This window comes from Platichthys flesus, chromosome 8 (assembly GCF_949316205.1).
Source record: "Platichthys flesus chromosome 8, fPlaFle2.1, whole genome shotgun sequence".
Classification (NCBI taxonomy): domain Eukaryota; kingdom Metazoa; phylum Chordata; class Actinopteri; order Pleuronectiformes; family Pleuronectidae; genus Platichthys; species Platichthys flesus.
The window spans coordinates 4,052,537-4,069,382 of NC_084952.1; the positions used below are offsets into that span (position 1 = coordinate 4,052,537).

Here is a 16,846-nt window from a genome sequence, read left to right on the forward strand (position 1 = left end):
ATCGAAGTCTGAATTTCCTCAGTCATTGTCATTGTTGTGTTGTTTTCATCTTGGTAACTGCTCTACTTTGCCTCACTGCTGCTCCTCTCACTCTGTTCGTCAGCCATGGTTTGAACTGCAAGTGAAGACATTTTATTTATTTATTTTTGCAAGCTCAAGCTGTCACAAACATTCACAGAATACATTACCCATAATGCATTTTCCCCCCATCGAGACATGGAATTCATGGAAATCCGCAGCCCAGGACAACCACATCATATAAAACATGCATGAAGGTGTCGGCCCCTGACTTATGTGGATATGTAGCATCCACTCTTTATATAAAATAGCTATTGGGCCTCTGGGCCACTAAGGAAAGTATTCGTACATGAGAGTATTTACTATATTTTCAGTATTACAAACTGTGGCCAGGTTTCGGGGAAAAAGAAAAATCCTGCATTAGGTTTCTGTTATTCTGTAAATTTCCCCCTGCTGCATTAAAGCATTGAGGAAACACAGGGTGATTTTTCAGTGAGCTTACCACTCCTCATCAGAAATGCCACTAGAAAACAAAGGCAGAGTTTCTCTGACAGCGGATCAGAGTTTGAAATATTGCAGTGACTCATGGAAGGAGAAGGAGCAGCCACAGTGAACTGTTAGACGAGGAGCTGCAGGCGACAGGCGGCACACCTCCAACTTCGCAGCGACGTAAGCAACCTTTCACTCTGCCCCCCCGCTCGCCGGCCAGAACCGTGGACGGCATAAAATGAGAGACCTCTGTCGCTCACGGTATAAAAAGTTATGGGCTGATATAAATGTGTTGCAGGGACAATAGTTTACATCGTTTGAGCTGGAAACTGTCACCAAATCATCCAGGACTTGGAGATTGTCCATTTTAAATCAACCTGTGACTCTGAGAGAAGTTTCCATGCTCAGTGTGAAGCTCCAGTCTGTCAACAGACATAAGAGTGAACAAACTCCCAGTGCGTCTGCACCTCGTCCAAATATCGAGCTGCAGCCGTGTGTTGATTGGATGTCTTGGTCTGGGTGTGTTCATCCCCCGGGTCACTGTCCTCCATCAGCTCATCAACTAGAGGCAGCTCCCTGTGATCAACTCCTCTGGGATCATAGTTAGGAGTTGAACAGGGCCTCAGTGGTCTCTCCTCTTCCTCCTCTTCCTCCTCCTCTTCCTTCCTTCTTTCTTTCTTTCCCTCAGACTTATCAGCTCACCACTCTGTATTAAGACACTTAGACAGAGAGTTTTTTTTGGGGGTTTAAATGTTTGTAGTAAGTTTTTTGTTCTTGTCTGGATGGAGATATTTTAGATATGTAAATGGCCTCAGTCTACTTCTATCTCACTCTCTTTTGGGTGTGTTGACGTAGAAAGAGGTAAAAATTTGTTTAAAACAATTTGTATTCTTTAAAAACTCTGGGTACTTTCCAATAAACGACTCAATCTCAAACAACGGTGCTTAATAAGTTAAGCCCTTAAAAAGTTCATGCATTAAAATAACTTAATCTAAACTCTGGCATAAAACATTTTGCAGTATCATAATGTATATTCAATGCAGAATTCAAGATGAGTCATGCCTCCCATTCATTCTCTTTAAAGATTAAACAGGAGCCAGCAGAACAGAGGCAGTGTGGATCTGTCACAGTGGGAACAAAAGGCCCAGTAAAGTGGAAATAGCCTCATGCAGTTTCATGCTACTGTGGTGGAGCAGATGGCAGGGAGGATGAGATCCTTCAACAAGGAGAGTCCACGGCTCTGAACTCCTCTGGAGGCTTCTGAGAGCCCGGAGAAGAAGGCAAAGGTGGGGGGTGGGAAGGTGAGTTGAATCTGAGAGTTCGTGCAAAGTCTCCTGGATGATAATGATCCCCCTTCCCGGTGAGAAGAGGAGGGGCGGCCGGGGGCAATACATCAAAGATTAAGACACGAGGAAGAGCAGCGGGGCCGATGAAGGATGGGAGGGAGAGAATTACACCTGCATCTGGGGACGAAGAGGAAGTGACAGAGAGCGGGTGAAGGGGGGGAGTCTGTCTGGAGCCGTTACCTCACACACACACACTCGGAAAGTTATCATGTGCAGAAAGAAAGTCCAGTTCTCGAAGAGTCGAATGTGTACGGACGAGAAGAGATGGAGGTAGCGTCATGTTCTAATGAAACCGATCAACATTTCATCACCTATAAAATTATTTGTTTCGTTATTCAGCCCAAACCTCGTCTTCTCGTCATCCATGATTTATTCCCTAGGAAATGAACGAACGTGCAACAAACGAAAACAGATCTGCAACAAGCAGTAGATCCTTATATTCAATCGAGCTCCACCAATGTCCCCAATCAGAGATATCAGTCCTCCAAATATGCCATGATTAAGATCCTGAATTATCACATGGGAAGTCAGGGAAAATGTCCAAAGCATCGCCCCTTTGTTCGGATCCTCCCCCAAAATGTATTGAATTACTTCTTAATCAATGTCCCTTCCGTCCACCAGGTTGAGTTCAAATTCGTTCAGTAGTTTTTTGCAGAATCCTGCTGACAAAAAAGCCAACAGAACAACAAACCAACAAACAAACAAACAAACAAACAGAGCCAAAAACAAGCTCATTGTTGGAGGTGACTCCAGCTGTTCAGCAGATTCTATTCACAGTGACTTTGTCACTTTGAGGAAATCATTGAATAATGTTTACTGTATATTTTAAACGATGTCTTCACTAGTTTTATATAAAGACGATGTTGTTTGCTTCTAACTCTGGAACATTAGCAGAAGTATTTTCTCTGCTCCTGGGTTCTGCTGTGAGTTTATTTATTTTTGCATTCGTCTCATTCCAGAGTGTGTGAGGAGTCTGCAGCCCTCCTACCTACGTATACATTTCAGGTTCACTCAGGTGTTGCGGCAGCGGCCCCTCTGGTTGCTCTCTAAGATTGCAATCACTGACCCCTGATTTGGTTAAGCCAGTTGTCACTCTGAGCCGTCCTGATGCATCGTGAGCCGCCGAGCTGTAGATGGAAAGCTGGAGGAGGAGGCAATGGGGGGAAGTTTCAGCCGGAGTTGAGTTCAGCTTTTCCACAGAACCACTCTCTGTCTTTGTATAAATAAAACAGCAGTGCTTTTAAAGGGTGGAGGAGGAGGGGGGTGGTTCACTCAGCGTTATGGCCTCAGTGGACAGGATGGAGATTGCTTCCCTTCTTTTCCTCCCTGAGTTTAATGTGTATTCCAGGAATGACTCGTGTGTATTTTCAGCTCAAAGGAAAGCAGAGACCCGGGCGGTGGAGCGACGGGAACGTAGAGCTGCTCGTTGTGGGACAGCTCTGGTTTGTTTTCTACAGTAACTTGTGACGGTCGTGAGCGCCAGCTGGTGATCACTTATGCAGGAGTTGTTTCTCCACGAGCGGCTGCAGACTCGTGGTGCACAGCGGTTCTCTCCTCAGGTGCTGAGAGAGCAGACTAATCAGAATGTTCTCTTGCGTGCTGACTGTTATTTTGTACATGTCTGAATAAAAAGCTCTGTATAGCAACAAATGCAAAGATCGCTGTTAGCCCTTCATGCTTTGTCAGCATCGCAGGGCGTCTCCCTGTGGACGGGTTAGCTGTCGTGCCCAGGATGCCCAAATGCCAATGCAGCAAAAGATTCATCTCCAAATCACATTCATATATTAAAGTTGCCTTATATTGTGTAAAATATAGTTTTTATAGATATTACGGATTTTAAAACTACAACAAGAGCTGCAAATGTATAAATACAGTTTATAGTTTAATGATTTGAAAGATTAAATACACAAACAAAATATGTTTGTATACATATTGTGATTTTACACAACAGAAATCACACCATATACTTTTATCTATCAACCACCTCAAGAACTCCGTCTGTAATTGGCTCACATACCTTGAGAGCTGTTCGTCTTATCAGCTCCACACCTGGGTAGTGTAGTGTCAAGGGCCCGAGGAAGTGTAGTGTGGATTTTGGTGCAATATGGACACGCGATATGTTAGATATTGATAAACCTTGAAGAAACAGGTTCAGTTCTCTGTTCTGTATAAACAGGTGAGCAGCTCTCTGTGCAGCAGCCGTGCTGCAGTGTCACGGCTCCGTGCACCGAGTCCTGCAGCAGATCTTCCTCCTGCTGTGGCTCAGCTGCTGCAGGTCACTTTTACATTTTAAGAAAGAAAAGCTGCAGCTTCACCACAGCCTATAAACAAACAGCCTATTCCTCACAGGCAGGTGTTCAACACTCTACACTGGTTTTATATAACAAGGTTAAAGCAAATTGGAAGAAATGGTAAATATCTCTAGTGTCTCTAGTTAAAGAATAAAGGTTGTTTTAGTTTTAAACTGACAGGTTAGTTAAGCATTTATATTGATCCTGCATTAGCCGCACAGCTTCATGTGGATTTATAATCTCCGTGATTAAACCTTTGCTTGCGATGAAACCTTTTCCACATCCTGGTCGGTGGAAGGAGCTGCATTGTTGAAGTGAGTCATTGACTATTCTGCAGCGCCTTTCATTGGCACTGCCGAGGGAAAAGAGGCAGAGAAGAAGCTCCATGATTGTACCTGCTGAATTTTGAATTTCTTGAATCTCTGAAGTTTTCCAATTGACCTTGATGGACTCCTCTTTGTGTAATGATTATTCAGGTTGTTCAGTCTCAAGCGTCTACCACAGCAACGTGTCGGCTACTTCCTGGCTCCACATTAATGGCTGCAGGGATTTAATTAACTCAAAGGATCAATGTTACTGTATAGATCAGTATAGATCGCTGTGCAGATGTTTGTGTTTTCAAAAAAACTGTTGTTGTGATACTGATTTTAATTACATCTCATCAGGTTGGAGTTTAATCAAGTTTCTATTTACAATCACAGCATCATTTCACAATTGCTGCAGATTTCTTCTTCAGTATTTATAATAAATAAATAAACTTCAAATATATATCTACATTAACCTTGCAAGGAAACAAAACAGATTAGATCATGTTTTGTGTTTTTGTCTGACAGGAAGTAGACTTATGCAGAGTGAGATGTGAACTGTCATGTGACAGGTGTGGACATATTTAGTGACTGAAACGTATTTTGTATTTGTTCCATCAGATGAAAGTGAACCACAGTTGAAACACATTGAATCTGAACAGTCACTGAATCCATTTCCTCTGAAAGCAGCTGTTTAAATCTCTCCTCTTGTCACCACCATGCAGAAATACCAAACAGTGAATTTCAAGGTCAAGATAAATACCGTATTGTTCTCGCTTCCCCTGCACCACTGGTCTATCAAAGATACTACAAACCATTGATGCATGAGAAGCCGATTCGGTTCCCGTGTCAAATCCTGGTGCTTCTATTACCCACGATGCAACCTGATCACCGACAGCTCTGTCAGAGTTCCTGCTCCGTGCTAAGCTCTGAGTGAGTAATGCCGACCGGAGGCGCTCTCTCATCCAGCGGAGACGCTACAGAGGTCTGTTAAGTTCACCGCTCCACGCCGCCAGATTATATTTTCCAGACTTCTTTCATTTGCATTTCATTTCCAGGCTTCACTCCTAACCAGCATCGTCTCATGTTCTGTCCCTCGTGGCAGTTTATCAGATTCAGGCAGCTCCGTCTGCTCCACCACAAAAAGAAGGGTTTAGACATTTTCTACTTTCTACTTTTTACATATCCAGTATACTGCAAACAGACGCCTGAGATACAACTGGAGCACATCAAGATGCTATTTAAAAAAGCTTTTCTTGCCAAAGCATTGACTTCTTCTCTTTATTAATCAGACGCCTGTAAACAGCTCCTTCGATACGCTAATGAATTACTATTTATTTTAACCACAAATGGCTGAGAAAGCAAAACCCTGCTAAAGTGAAGCAGTAATTCAAAAGTTTAGGGTTAAAAGCAAATCCTTTGAATTTTGATAACAACTTCTCCTGTAGGTGTGCCACTCTGTTTGACTAATGGTATTAATGAAATAAATAACTTGTCTTTCTTAGAGTGTAATTAAGGGAGATATGAAGAATGTTCTCCTCGATATGAAGAAATAATAGCTTGGAGAAATTGGTCCTTTGGGGATTTTCAGTCGTTGTTGAGATATCGTTGCTGACCTGAAGTGGCTGCATATCACTAACACTAGAACACAACAGTGCATGGTGCTCATGCTTCGTTAGCACATATCTCCTTTAATCTGGACCTGAGACACATGACGCTTTTTGTTGTATGGGTTTCTTAGATGAACAAAGTAACGTCCACCAAGGAGGTTATGTTTTCACCCCTTTGCGTTAGTATAGTTTGCAGGATTATGCTAATATTACTCAATGGATTACTACAACTTGTTGGAAGGAGGAAGTACGGGTCGGGGAGGAACCCATTACATTTTTTAGAGGGCATCTTTTGACATTCGTGGGTCTTATTTTTTACAACATATTTACGGAGCTGATATCTACGAGTGTGTGAAATCTGGTGCAGATTGTTAATATCAGTGGCCCCAAACTTGTAATGATCTGACGTGGAATGACACATGACCTCATACACTGGCACACTGTTCCTTCCATGTGAACACATCAGACACGCTGGCCCTTTTCTTGTTGGAGCCTGACGAGCTGTTTAAAGTACATATGAAGCTTTTGTGATCCGAAACATTTGTCAGAAGTAAAGTTTGATTATTGGCTCGTCCAAAAAATGTACAGTAAATCAAACTGTGATAGGTCTGTGTCCTTTATGTGCCATAAGCAAGCAGTGATAGAGATTCAGGGAAATGCCATTAGGTTTTGACTAAAACTCGCTTTGACAGAGTAACAGCTGTAATGAAAAGAAACTTTCCTTTTTAAGTATTAAGTCGTTTTAGCAGTAATGGATTCTCTCATAACAGCTAAAGGGATGATGACACTTCGAGTGCAACAGCTCCGGTGAGAGAAATGGAAAAGTTTCACAGCCGGACTCCACATCAACCACCTCAGTTCCATCAGCTGCAAAACGTCATGTTTCATCCATGAACACTGAAGGAAAAAAATATCATTACGCCAAAGTGTCCTAGTGGGAGCCTTACAGTTGATGGTTCTATTACTAACTCTGTCAGCTCTCCTTGAACGCTGTTTACTCAGCTTGTAATTGGATGTTGTAAACAAGGACTGTGCCGCCATTAGTATGTGTTATAAATGAGCGGAGTTGAGATGAGTGTAAATGGAAAAATTTAAGATTACACGTGGGGAAACCGGAAGATTAGGTGGATTTTGGCATATGTGGTAATTGAGCTGTAGCAGTTTGAGAGGAGACTGTGCACGGTTGGTTGAAACTCTCATCTTTCTTAGCAAATGGGAAAACAACACAAGCAAACACAAAATCCAACTTGAGCCCATTTGCCTTTAGATCCGAGGACTTTGTTCTTCTTAGAGCAGCTTGTGTGAAGGTCAAAGGGTTTGAAGTGTTTCACTCTTGCAAAAGTCACACATTTTTATGTCTGAACAAACATCCAAGAGGTTTTTCTGACACATTTGAAAAGAGCAGCTTCTATTCAGACTGTGAAACCGGTATTAGATCATTTTAAAAATGTATAAATACACTTAAATTACAAAGTGCGAGAGAACAATGACACACAACAAAGAAATCCAGCCACCTAAACGAGCATCCTTAGAATATGTGGTATGATTTAAGTTAGTACATCTTTGTTAATTTTAAATAAACATACTCAACATGTTTTGCTCTAATCAAGTCTTCCTTAAATTATCCCAAATTCCTCTTTGCTATAATGAGAACAGCCTTTGTTTAAGATGTTAAATTGAACCTGGAAGAGTATGTGAGCGATTGAAATGTGTTTGCTGGCAGCGAACAGGAGCCTCACCTCTGATGTGAAAGATTCAGTGTGTGCAGTTTAAAAAAGTTGTGATTCAGTCGTGCCAATGTCTGGTCTGCTCCCCGACGTGCTGTTTCCCTGGTGGTTTTATTCTCCTTTAAAAACACAGGCTATTCCACTGCCATGAAGGTCAAATCTGGACTTCTTCACTGATGATTTGAATCAGTTCACTTTTAGATATTTAAAAATATTTTTGAATATTAAATCTTTGAGGACAAATTATTTATTGGATTTGGGTCGATGCACCAGTCACTAACATTGAGGAGGCAGGTGTCATGCAGCCAGCCACCAGGGGGCGATGTAGACGATTGGGGGGGTTGTCACGTCTTCCATCTTTAATAACAGTCTGCAGATACACTTTGTAAATTATATAAAGTTAAAAGGTTGAAATTTGAGGAATCTCTCTGTCATAGGAACCAGTTTGAGTGTCCGAGGTGCATCACGACCCGACACTGGGTTTTATAAGACTGACAATTTAAATCTTAACTCAACTTAATGGATTGAACTGTGAACAGATTTCTGTGGAGCTGAACTGGACAGTTCTGACGTGTTGGCTTAGATAATATCTGAGAAGACCTTGTTCTAATTCCTGCTGACACTCCCCTGTGCAGTTTGGATGCGAAGGACATGTGTAGACTGTGTGCGTAGCGATTTGTGAGTGCACAACTGTGTGTGTGCATGTGTGCATGTGACAGAGCTTGTTCCTTCGATGTCGGTGACCTTCATATCTCCTGGGTACGCCAGCAGCCATTTTTTTTTTTTATTCATTCTGCCATTTGTGACCAAGGCAGCTTGTCTGGCACTGGTGCTTGTGAACACAGCCGCGGCCCCATGACATGCAGAAGTTCATCCAGTGGTAATTAAACATGCTGGTTCCAGTACCGAGGAAAATTCACCAGCCACATTCACCGGTTTTAAATTGTGTGACTCAATAGATTGTCCACTTGGTTGGTTGTGTGCAGCGGCCGGTGGAGAAGACGTAGCAGTTGTCGTTCACACTCTGCCGGCTGCAGGAAGCTCCAGACTGAGCGTTCAGCCCGAACATCTGTCAGCGAGTCAGTTGGTCTCTCTCTGTCAGGTGGAGCTGCAAAGAACAACAAGCCCAAGCGGTGTTCCAGGGTTTCCTCACTCGTGTTTAATTCTCTCCACCGGGCGAAGAACGCTCTCAGTTATTCAGCTCTCCAAGTCGTCATTGGAAAAAGGAAGCACAGACATGAGGGGGTTTCTGTTGGGTGACATTTCAACAGCCAAGAGTCTGAGACAACTGAGACGTCCTTCAAAGGAATCGGTGAAAGCATTTGGATCAATTTCCTCAAACATTTTAAATTGTCCAGACAAAAATCTTCTTTGTTCAGGTAAAATGTATGGATGTTTCTCTTGTTTACACAAATTGGTTCTCTTTATCTGGAGAAGATGAAATGATTCTGAATTTAAACAACTCCTGTCTTGTGTATTTCTGAAGTTTAAGCCAAAATAAACGCGATAACTTCCATCTGAAACACTCCTCAGTCACAATTCCAGAAATAAAGTTTCTTCTGCTTGCGACTGAGCGAGTGCACGAGGACTCTTTGATTCTACCTGGCAGAGACTTAGAAGAGTTGCTTCCAGACTCTCAATCCCAAATGATGGTGAGGGTCAGGATCTCTCTGAAGGAAACATCTGGAGGAAATTTTACCTATAAGACATATAAATATATATATATATCCTTCTTGTTGGATAATGAAACGTCACCGGTTTCTGAGATCGCTCTTCTTCTGCAAAACAAGTCACCTGCTCCCAGCGAGCACCGACTTCCAGCGACCGGAGATCTCATTACCGCGCTCACCCGATCCTTCTCTCCTGATCATCCCCCTGCAACAAAAGTTAATTTATCTCGCAGCTGCTGTTTTTCCCAAAGTCAGTGATCACGCCGGATGTCACCTCCCCCCCCGGAGGTTTGCAGAATCCGTCTCCGTGCACGAGAAACTTTCTCTTCCCGGCTTCATGACATCAGCTAATACGACTGTTATTAGCGGGAAAAACACATCTGCAGCCCCACAATGAGAATTTGACGTGACATGTGTCAACCTGTAGTTGTAGTCATTATTTTCTCTTTGCACCGACTCAACCCCGCGGAAGCTTTCATGTAGTCGACTTCTTTGATCCGGGTCCTTTGAAGGCGGATTGTAAATACGTCGGCGTGGTGTTTTCTGTTGCTGTCAGCGTTCGCTCTTGACACCTGTGTGATGAATTTGTTCGTCAGTTCCTTTGTGGAGACGGGACTGCTCCTCTCTGTGAGTCGGAGGCGGTGGGATGCTGTTTGAGCTTCCCCCTTGGGAGAGAAATAATCCTGTTATTATTGCCATCCTGTTGTTATTGTGAGGCACACAGTCACAGCACAGGCTCAGATTTGGATTTTGCCGAATATAAGGAGCAGCTTATTATTAAATAATGTGAGTCTACGGGGGGATTGTGGTTCTCACAGGTACTAATTGGCTGAGATTTTAAACACAGCATCCAATTCTTAAGTTCAGTGCTTTTAATCAGGGGGCTCTTTCTCTGCACTGGGGAATCATTAGGAGATATGTATCTATTTAGACTTCCTCTTAACATTTGAATATTTTTATTCAAACAAAGACAAAGCATTTTTTCCTAACAGACCCATTTTCCCTTTATCCCCAGATGACGACTGCAGACTGAGCGATTACCGCCGGCTGAAAACCAAGACTCTGGATCTGCACGACAAGAGGTACACGGGGTCTCGCGTGCACGGCGCCCACAAGGACAACATGGCTGCCAGGAAGCAACTGGTGGATATGATGTTCAAACGCTTTGACGCGGACAGTAACGGTCAGATCGAGTCCAGCGAGCTCTCACAGGTAAGAACAGAACGAGACAGCGGGTGAGTTGAGATGTTCTCCTGAAAACGTCAGGAGAATTAGACAGATAGGTGGAGGGATGATACATCCCATTTGCAAAGGTACAAGACAATACAGGTATAAACTATGAATAAATACACAAAATACATCAATATCAGGAAAAAATATAGGAAAATATCAAATAAATACAAATATTATATTAATACAAAATATAAAATAGACAATACAGTAGTGAATTATTGAACAAAGGGAAACTGAATACACTGAAATATTTCAACAAAGACAATATGCAAACTTTAACATATGAGGAAGGCCGCAGGATCGGACCCCTTCACAACAACAGGAACATCCAGGTGAGCTGTGGCGTCTGAGCAGAGCAACAAGAGGTCGGACTGGATGTAGAGATTTCACCGGCGTAGCTTCTTATCACTAAAAAACGATTGAACTCATCATCCTCAAAGTGAAATCTCATCTTCCTCCTGAGATATTTGTTTTGTTTTCTTCAGTTTTGTGTTTGTTGTGCGATAGAAACGTCATCAACTCGCCCACTTATTCTTAATGAGTCGGATATTTTTACCGACTCTGACATTTTCCTCGTCCCTTCCAGACCCTACAGATATTTCCAGTGCCTTGTCTGAGAGCAGCTTCACTCACATGAAGTTAAACGCAACAACTTAATCTCACAGTCAAGCTTCTCATCTTGTATTTGAATACAGCAGGAAGAAAGAGCTGCTTCCCATTCTGTCCCTCCTCCCTCTTAGAGAATCCTCTCCAGGCCGTCAAACCCACGGTTCTGTTTTTACAAAATCAAAAGCCAGAACCAACAGGAAACAAACACCCTGTGCACTCAGGTGTTTAAACTGCCCACTTTGAAGTCTGCTGCAGTTGTGTCCGTACCCCCCCCCCCCCCTCTGGTTGCTGAGCTGCGCGGCTGCAGGTAAACCCTTTGAAAAGCAATGTGGGTCAAAGGAGCCTGGTGCTCATGGGAGGCTGCAGCCTGTGACCAGTGCAGCCGACAGGGACGCTGGTAAAAAGGAGCGTTTTGCTGCTGCCACGAGGAAAGGAAGATGTTCTGTGCATAACAATAACGCCGGCCCATACCCCAGGACTGATTTAATACAGAAAGTATTTGAATAATGGAACGTGTAAGCAACCCGCAGCGTTCTTTCCGATCCACTGCACCAGTTGCTGTCCTGGGGTCAGTTTCCTGCTGATTCAATAGGATCTTCTGTCTGAAGAGGGGGCACCTTGCTGAGCCCTGTCAGGAGCCCCGACCTCACCAGGGGTGGTCTCATTAGATCCCTGTGAATAAATCTTTGTACTTTTAGCTCAAAGCTGCTAAGTGACGCCTCAGAAATTTTTATATTTTTTCCATATTTTCATATTATTTCCATATTTTTCCATGTTTTATACGTTCAACTGGTCCAGAATGAGAGAAATCAATGTTTAGCGGGTGAAATGCATAGTCAACAGTGTTGTGCTCTGCTTCGTGGAAATATATTATCAGTTTTGCTCCGAGTGTGAATTTGAATAAGACCTTTCAACCCATCGGATATTACTCTGGGCTGATTGTCAGACCTTGAGGAGCGAGTGCGTTTGTTTTGTTGCACGTTTTCCTCTCGATGTTTGAGTGGCACCAGCAGGTCGGCAACAATTAACATCCACATCTTCTGTGGAGCCGTTGGCAGATTTCATAAACTGTCAGTAACATCAGAAAATCATATTTTAAAAGACAGCAAGAGAGGAGGGGATTTCAGAATGGTTAGAATTTAAATTAAATGCATCGGCTTCTAAACGGAATCCAAAAAATGGGAAACTGCACAAACATCATAAACAAGAAACAACTTTCTTTCTTCTAACTCACAACAAAATTACTCCATTCATCCATCAGGAATAGAACACTGCATTAGTCAAGAATATAATGAAATCAGAGGGAAAGTGCTTCATCAATCCAAAAGATCTCAGAGTTAAAGATGGTTGATGATTGTTTCACTGTCCCTCAACATTAGTGTGCATGCATTCACTTATTATGAAATCCCTCAGCAGCATATGTAGGAGAATCTATGGTTTTCTTCAGGTAATACAAAAATGTGAGAGACCATCTCAGAGCCAGGGTTCGGTTTGGTGTGTTGTTGGCTGCTGGTGCTTCATGTTCGGCTCAGCGGAGGAGGACCAGCTCCCTGTGAAGTGAAAACTCCATAATTCATCTTAGTTTCAGGTGATTATACACCAATTAAAACTTAATTATGAATCTTTCTTCCATTTCTGCCAATACAGCTCCTGGATCCTGCTCACTGGGCCGTTAATGAGTTTTGAAGTTGAGTTTTTAATAGCTTAGAAGAACACTGTTTCATTTTCTCTCCAAAAAATGTGAGCCCTAAAAACCTAGAAGTTCAGATTTAAAACGAATACATTTGACAATCTGCATGTTTTCTTTTTGCTTATTGATGAAAGATGAAAGTGAAAGAAGACAAGAGATGCGTAGAAATTAGGTTCTTGCTGAGAAGCTAATCACAGTCTCATGATCAGCTGAAAGTACAAATCCCAAGTCCCCCCCCCCGCCCCCTCATGTCCTGAAGCCTCCTTTATAATCGGAGCGTTCTCTGATCTCATTGGAAATTCCAGAGTGGAAATCCTCATCCTGGCTCACTTGACTTACTGGATCGAGCACAATTGTCACTGACCTTTAAGTTTCAGTTGCCCTTTTTGAAATGGCAAATCAAAACTTATTTTTTCCCCTCCATGTGCGTTTCTTATATTTATCATCTAAGCAAAGATAAAAAGTTTAAAGTCAAACAATTTACCCCCAAAAACCCTTAAATATGAAGATACGCGCTCTGACTCTGTTTACCTGAGCTGACACGTCTAAAAATGCATTTATTCCACAGTGGATAAAGATTCAAATTTCTTCTGTGTTCAGTTTAAAGTTCCTTATCTCAGATTTCTGCACTGCAACTAAAGAAACTTTTATTTTAAACTTTTATTCCCTTTACATCCGCAGACTCTTCTTCAGTTCTCGGTATAATTTGAAAAAAAGATTCAGAGTTTATTTTTGGAACAAGTGTTAGAACCAGTGACCTTTTCTCTCACACGTACAGTAACGTGGAAAGATAGAAAAGTTCATTCAATGTGTGAATCTTGAGGGACACAGTTAGACATCTCTCTACAGGTGCCCCCCCCCCCCCCCCCCCCCCCCACAACAGTTCTGCAGTTTTCCCTTCAGCACTGAAAAGCAGCAAAGCCTGTGACTCTCAAAGAATGAAGAATACAGTCACGATTCAACACCTTTTGAGATAAGAGTAGATGTAGAGCAGCTTCAAATGTATGAAATAAATACAAGAATAAAAAGATGAGATATGAAAGACCCAGGCAGCTCCACGGTTATTTGTCTCCTGCAGTGTTACGAGGATCGACTAAAGATATGCCATTACAGGTGACTCCTAAATGTTGGGGGAAGGGGGGTGCATTGATGTGATGGACGGTATGTGATGTACAGAGCCGTCCCCTGTGATCAGCGCTCTGACAGCTGATCCAGAATGATGGATGTGTCAGTGCCGGGCGGAGGCTGGTGAACAGGATCATGTTTTAGGATGAAGCTGAAGGGACGAGGATACGAACCTGCACGCTGTCGGTTGAACTGTGTTTCAGAAGGAAATTCATGTACATTTTCTTATCTCATATAGAAAGACACACAGGGTTCAGCACCCTTTAAAACATTATGCATATCGTTTTATTCTGGAGGCCAAGGTTGTCACATGTATACGATGTTTACAGAACAAGATCAAAATCACTATGGTAAAACGCCTGTTAAACATGACACATCACAATCCTCAGCCCCGGGTTATCGGCCTCTTCAGGACCTACACACGTAATGAGATCAGATACATACTGTGCACACAGGAGGTTTCTGCACACTACTTATATTAAAAGGCAAAATGTCCTCTCTCTGATAAGGATGAAAGGAATCTTAGTGAGTTTCCATCAAGAGTCCAGTCTGCTGCTTTGATTAGGAGAGGTTAATAAACACATAGTGAACCAGAGTCAAACCAATTGGACTTTTAAAGTTGTATATTCCCTAAGCAATAATGGATATTTGGGTGAAAAATTAATGAGAGATGTGATGAGATGAGATGTGTATTTTACCAATTTATTCAGTATCAACAATGTTGAGACTTTAATGCAAATCCTCAAATAAACACGTCCTGCAAACCATATGTTTTTTCGATACACACATGTTAGTTGATGTGTTGATGACAGGTGTTTGTGGAAATGAGGACATTTAGACTAAAATGCACTGTAAACTTTAACCCAACATCACTGTGTCCTTCTTGTAGGTGATCAAACAAGAGGGTCTGTCCAAGGACTTCTCTGAGTGCACGTTGTTCGACCTGCTGAAGTACAACGACGTCAACGATGATGAGCACCTGACCAAAGAGGAGTTCTACACGGCTTTCGGTGAGTGCACAGCTCGGCCTGCAAAACTAAAATAAAAGACTCAACACAATATGTTTGAGCGATAAAGAAAAGAAATGATTTGAAATTGTGGAAAAATAATGAACCAACAACGTGTGATATTTCCCTTTTTCACTTGACATTTACATCGTCTGAGAAACAATGTGCACCAGCACCTTCATTATCTCCTAAAGAGTTTAATTGCACACTTTGAATTTTATGCTCTTATCGTCCCAATCAATAAACACTGAGGAAAAAATATCTGCATCATCTTTACTGGGACATTAATTTAATAAAACATATTCATCTTCAAAAGATGAAAGAAAACTTGTAACAACAGAAATCTGTGGGAGCAGCAGAAAGTATTTTAAAAACATATTAAATTCACATACATTTATTTCAACCCTCACAGTCTGACGAGCGGCTTGCTGCACATTTAACGGCATAAAATATAAGCTGCGTGTCTTAAAATGTGTAAACCTCGCGGGCTCCATAAAAAAACAAAGGTTCTCTAATTAAATTTTGATGTTGTCTCTGAAATCCGAGGAGCGACTTGTTCTTAACATCTGAACCGTCAGTCTGTCGCGTTTCCCTGGAAAACGTGGGCCGCGCGTTTCAAAGTTTACGACGGCGATAAACTCGGAGGAGTGTTTGATTTCCTGCCAGAGGTTCACTCACTTTGAACTGCAGGTTGTTTGTGTATTGTGGAGCGTTCAGATGTTTACCGCCCACCGGGAGCGATGGATGAAGGATTTAAACCCCCCACGGTTGGAGGGAAAGGAAGCAGGTCACAAATATTAGGAAATAGAAGCATCCTGTCTCCTCCTCATTAGGAGACATAATGACGACAGGTGCTCTTCTATATCTGAGACGCGGCTTCTTTCCCTTGTTTCCTCCTCGCGATCTCTTTCATGGTTCTGACATTTTCAGTCGGCTCGATATCCCCTCGCTGAATATCCTCTGACATTCGGCTGGCTTCACACATTTAGCGGTGGGCGAGGGAAATCACGACCAACCGTCAACTCATCAGCCCCCTTCTGTATTTAAAGCCTTTCCTTGAAGAGGCAGTAATTATAAAAGAAAAGTAAAAAAAACATCACGAGAGCAAATGGCAAAGTGAAAGAAGTCTGGTCTCGTCTGCTAATCTCCACATCACACGTGGATGTGTGGGAGCCGAGCCCTCCTGGCAGACCCTCATGAAGGGGGGGGGGGGGACCTCAGCTGCTCCGTGGAGAGCTGCCTGCGTTTCCTTGAAGAGTTGAGTTGCTCCAACTCCAACTACCTCCTCTTCACTTTGTCAGATCTCTCAGCTTAACCGCTCACAAAGAAATGGAATATTTCACGCCTGGTAAATCTCTCCCTCTGTGGCTTCTGGGTTCCTTTCCCTTTCAAACCTGTTTCATTCTTCTCCTCCACCACCTCTCCCCCGCTCTTTGTCCTTACCTGATGATAGTTATAAGATGATGTTATTATGTAAATGCTTCACCGCATACATCAATTCATTAAAACTCTTGAATTGCCTCTATAGTCAGGTGGAACTTGTTTTTACTTTAACAAATTAAGTGTTTTTTTTTAATTAAGCAATAATGTGCTTCTTACGGCTGTGTTGCTTTTTGTGTCTTTGTCAACTTCTTTACTCAAGATATTCGGACACTCGAAGCCATTTCACCCCCGTTCGTCTAATACTGATTCAGACGAGTCTTACATTCATGGAGGTTTTGTCTTC

General features: G+C 42.5%; 1 protein-coding gene across 2 annotated transcripts in view; it reads left to right on the forward strand.

Moving 5' to 3' along the window:
* fstl5 (follistatin-like 5) overlaps window positions 1–16,846 on the forward strand; it is a 148,790-nt gene that overhangs the window by 67,418 nt on the left and 64,526 nt on the right. For both annotated transcript variants that reach the window (XM_062393101.1, XM_062393102.1), the window contains exons 5-6: window positions 10,472–10,668; window positions 15,003–15,123. In XM_062393101.1, coding sequence (XP_062249085.1) covers window positions 10,472–10,668; window positions 15,003–15,123 — 318 coding nt within the window. The remainder of the gene's footprint in view (window positions 1–10,471; window positions 10,669–15,002; window positions 15,124–16,846) is intronic.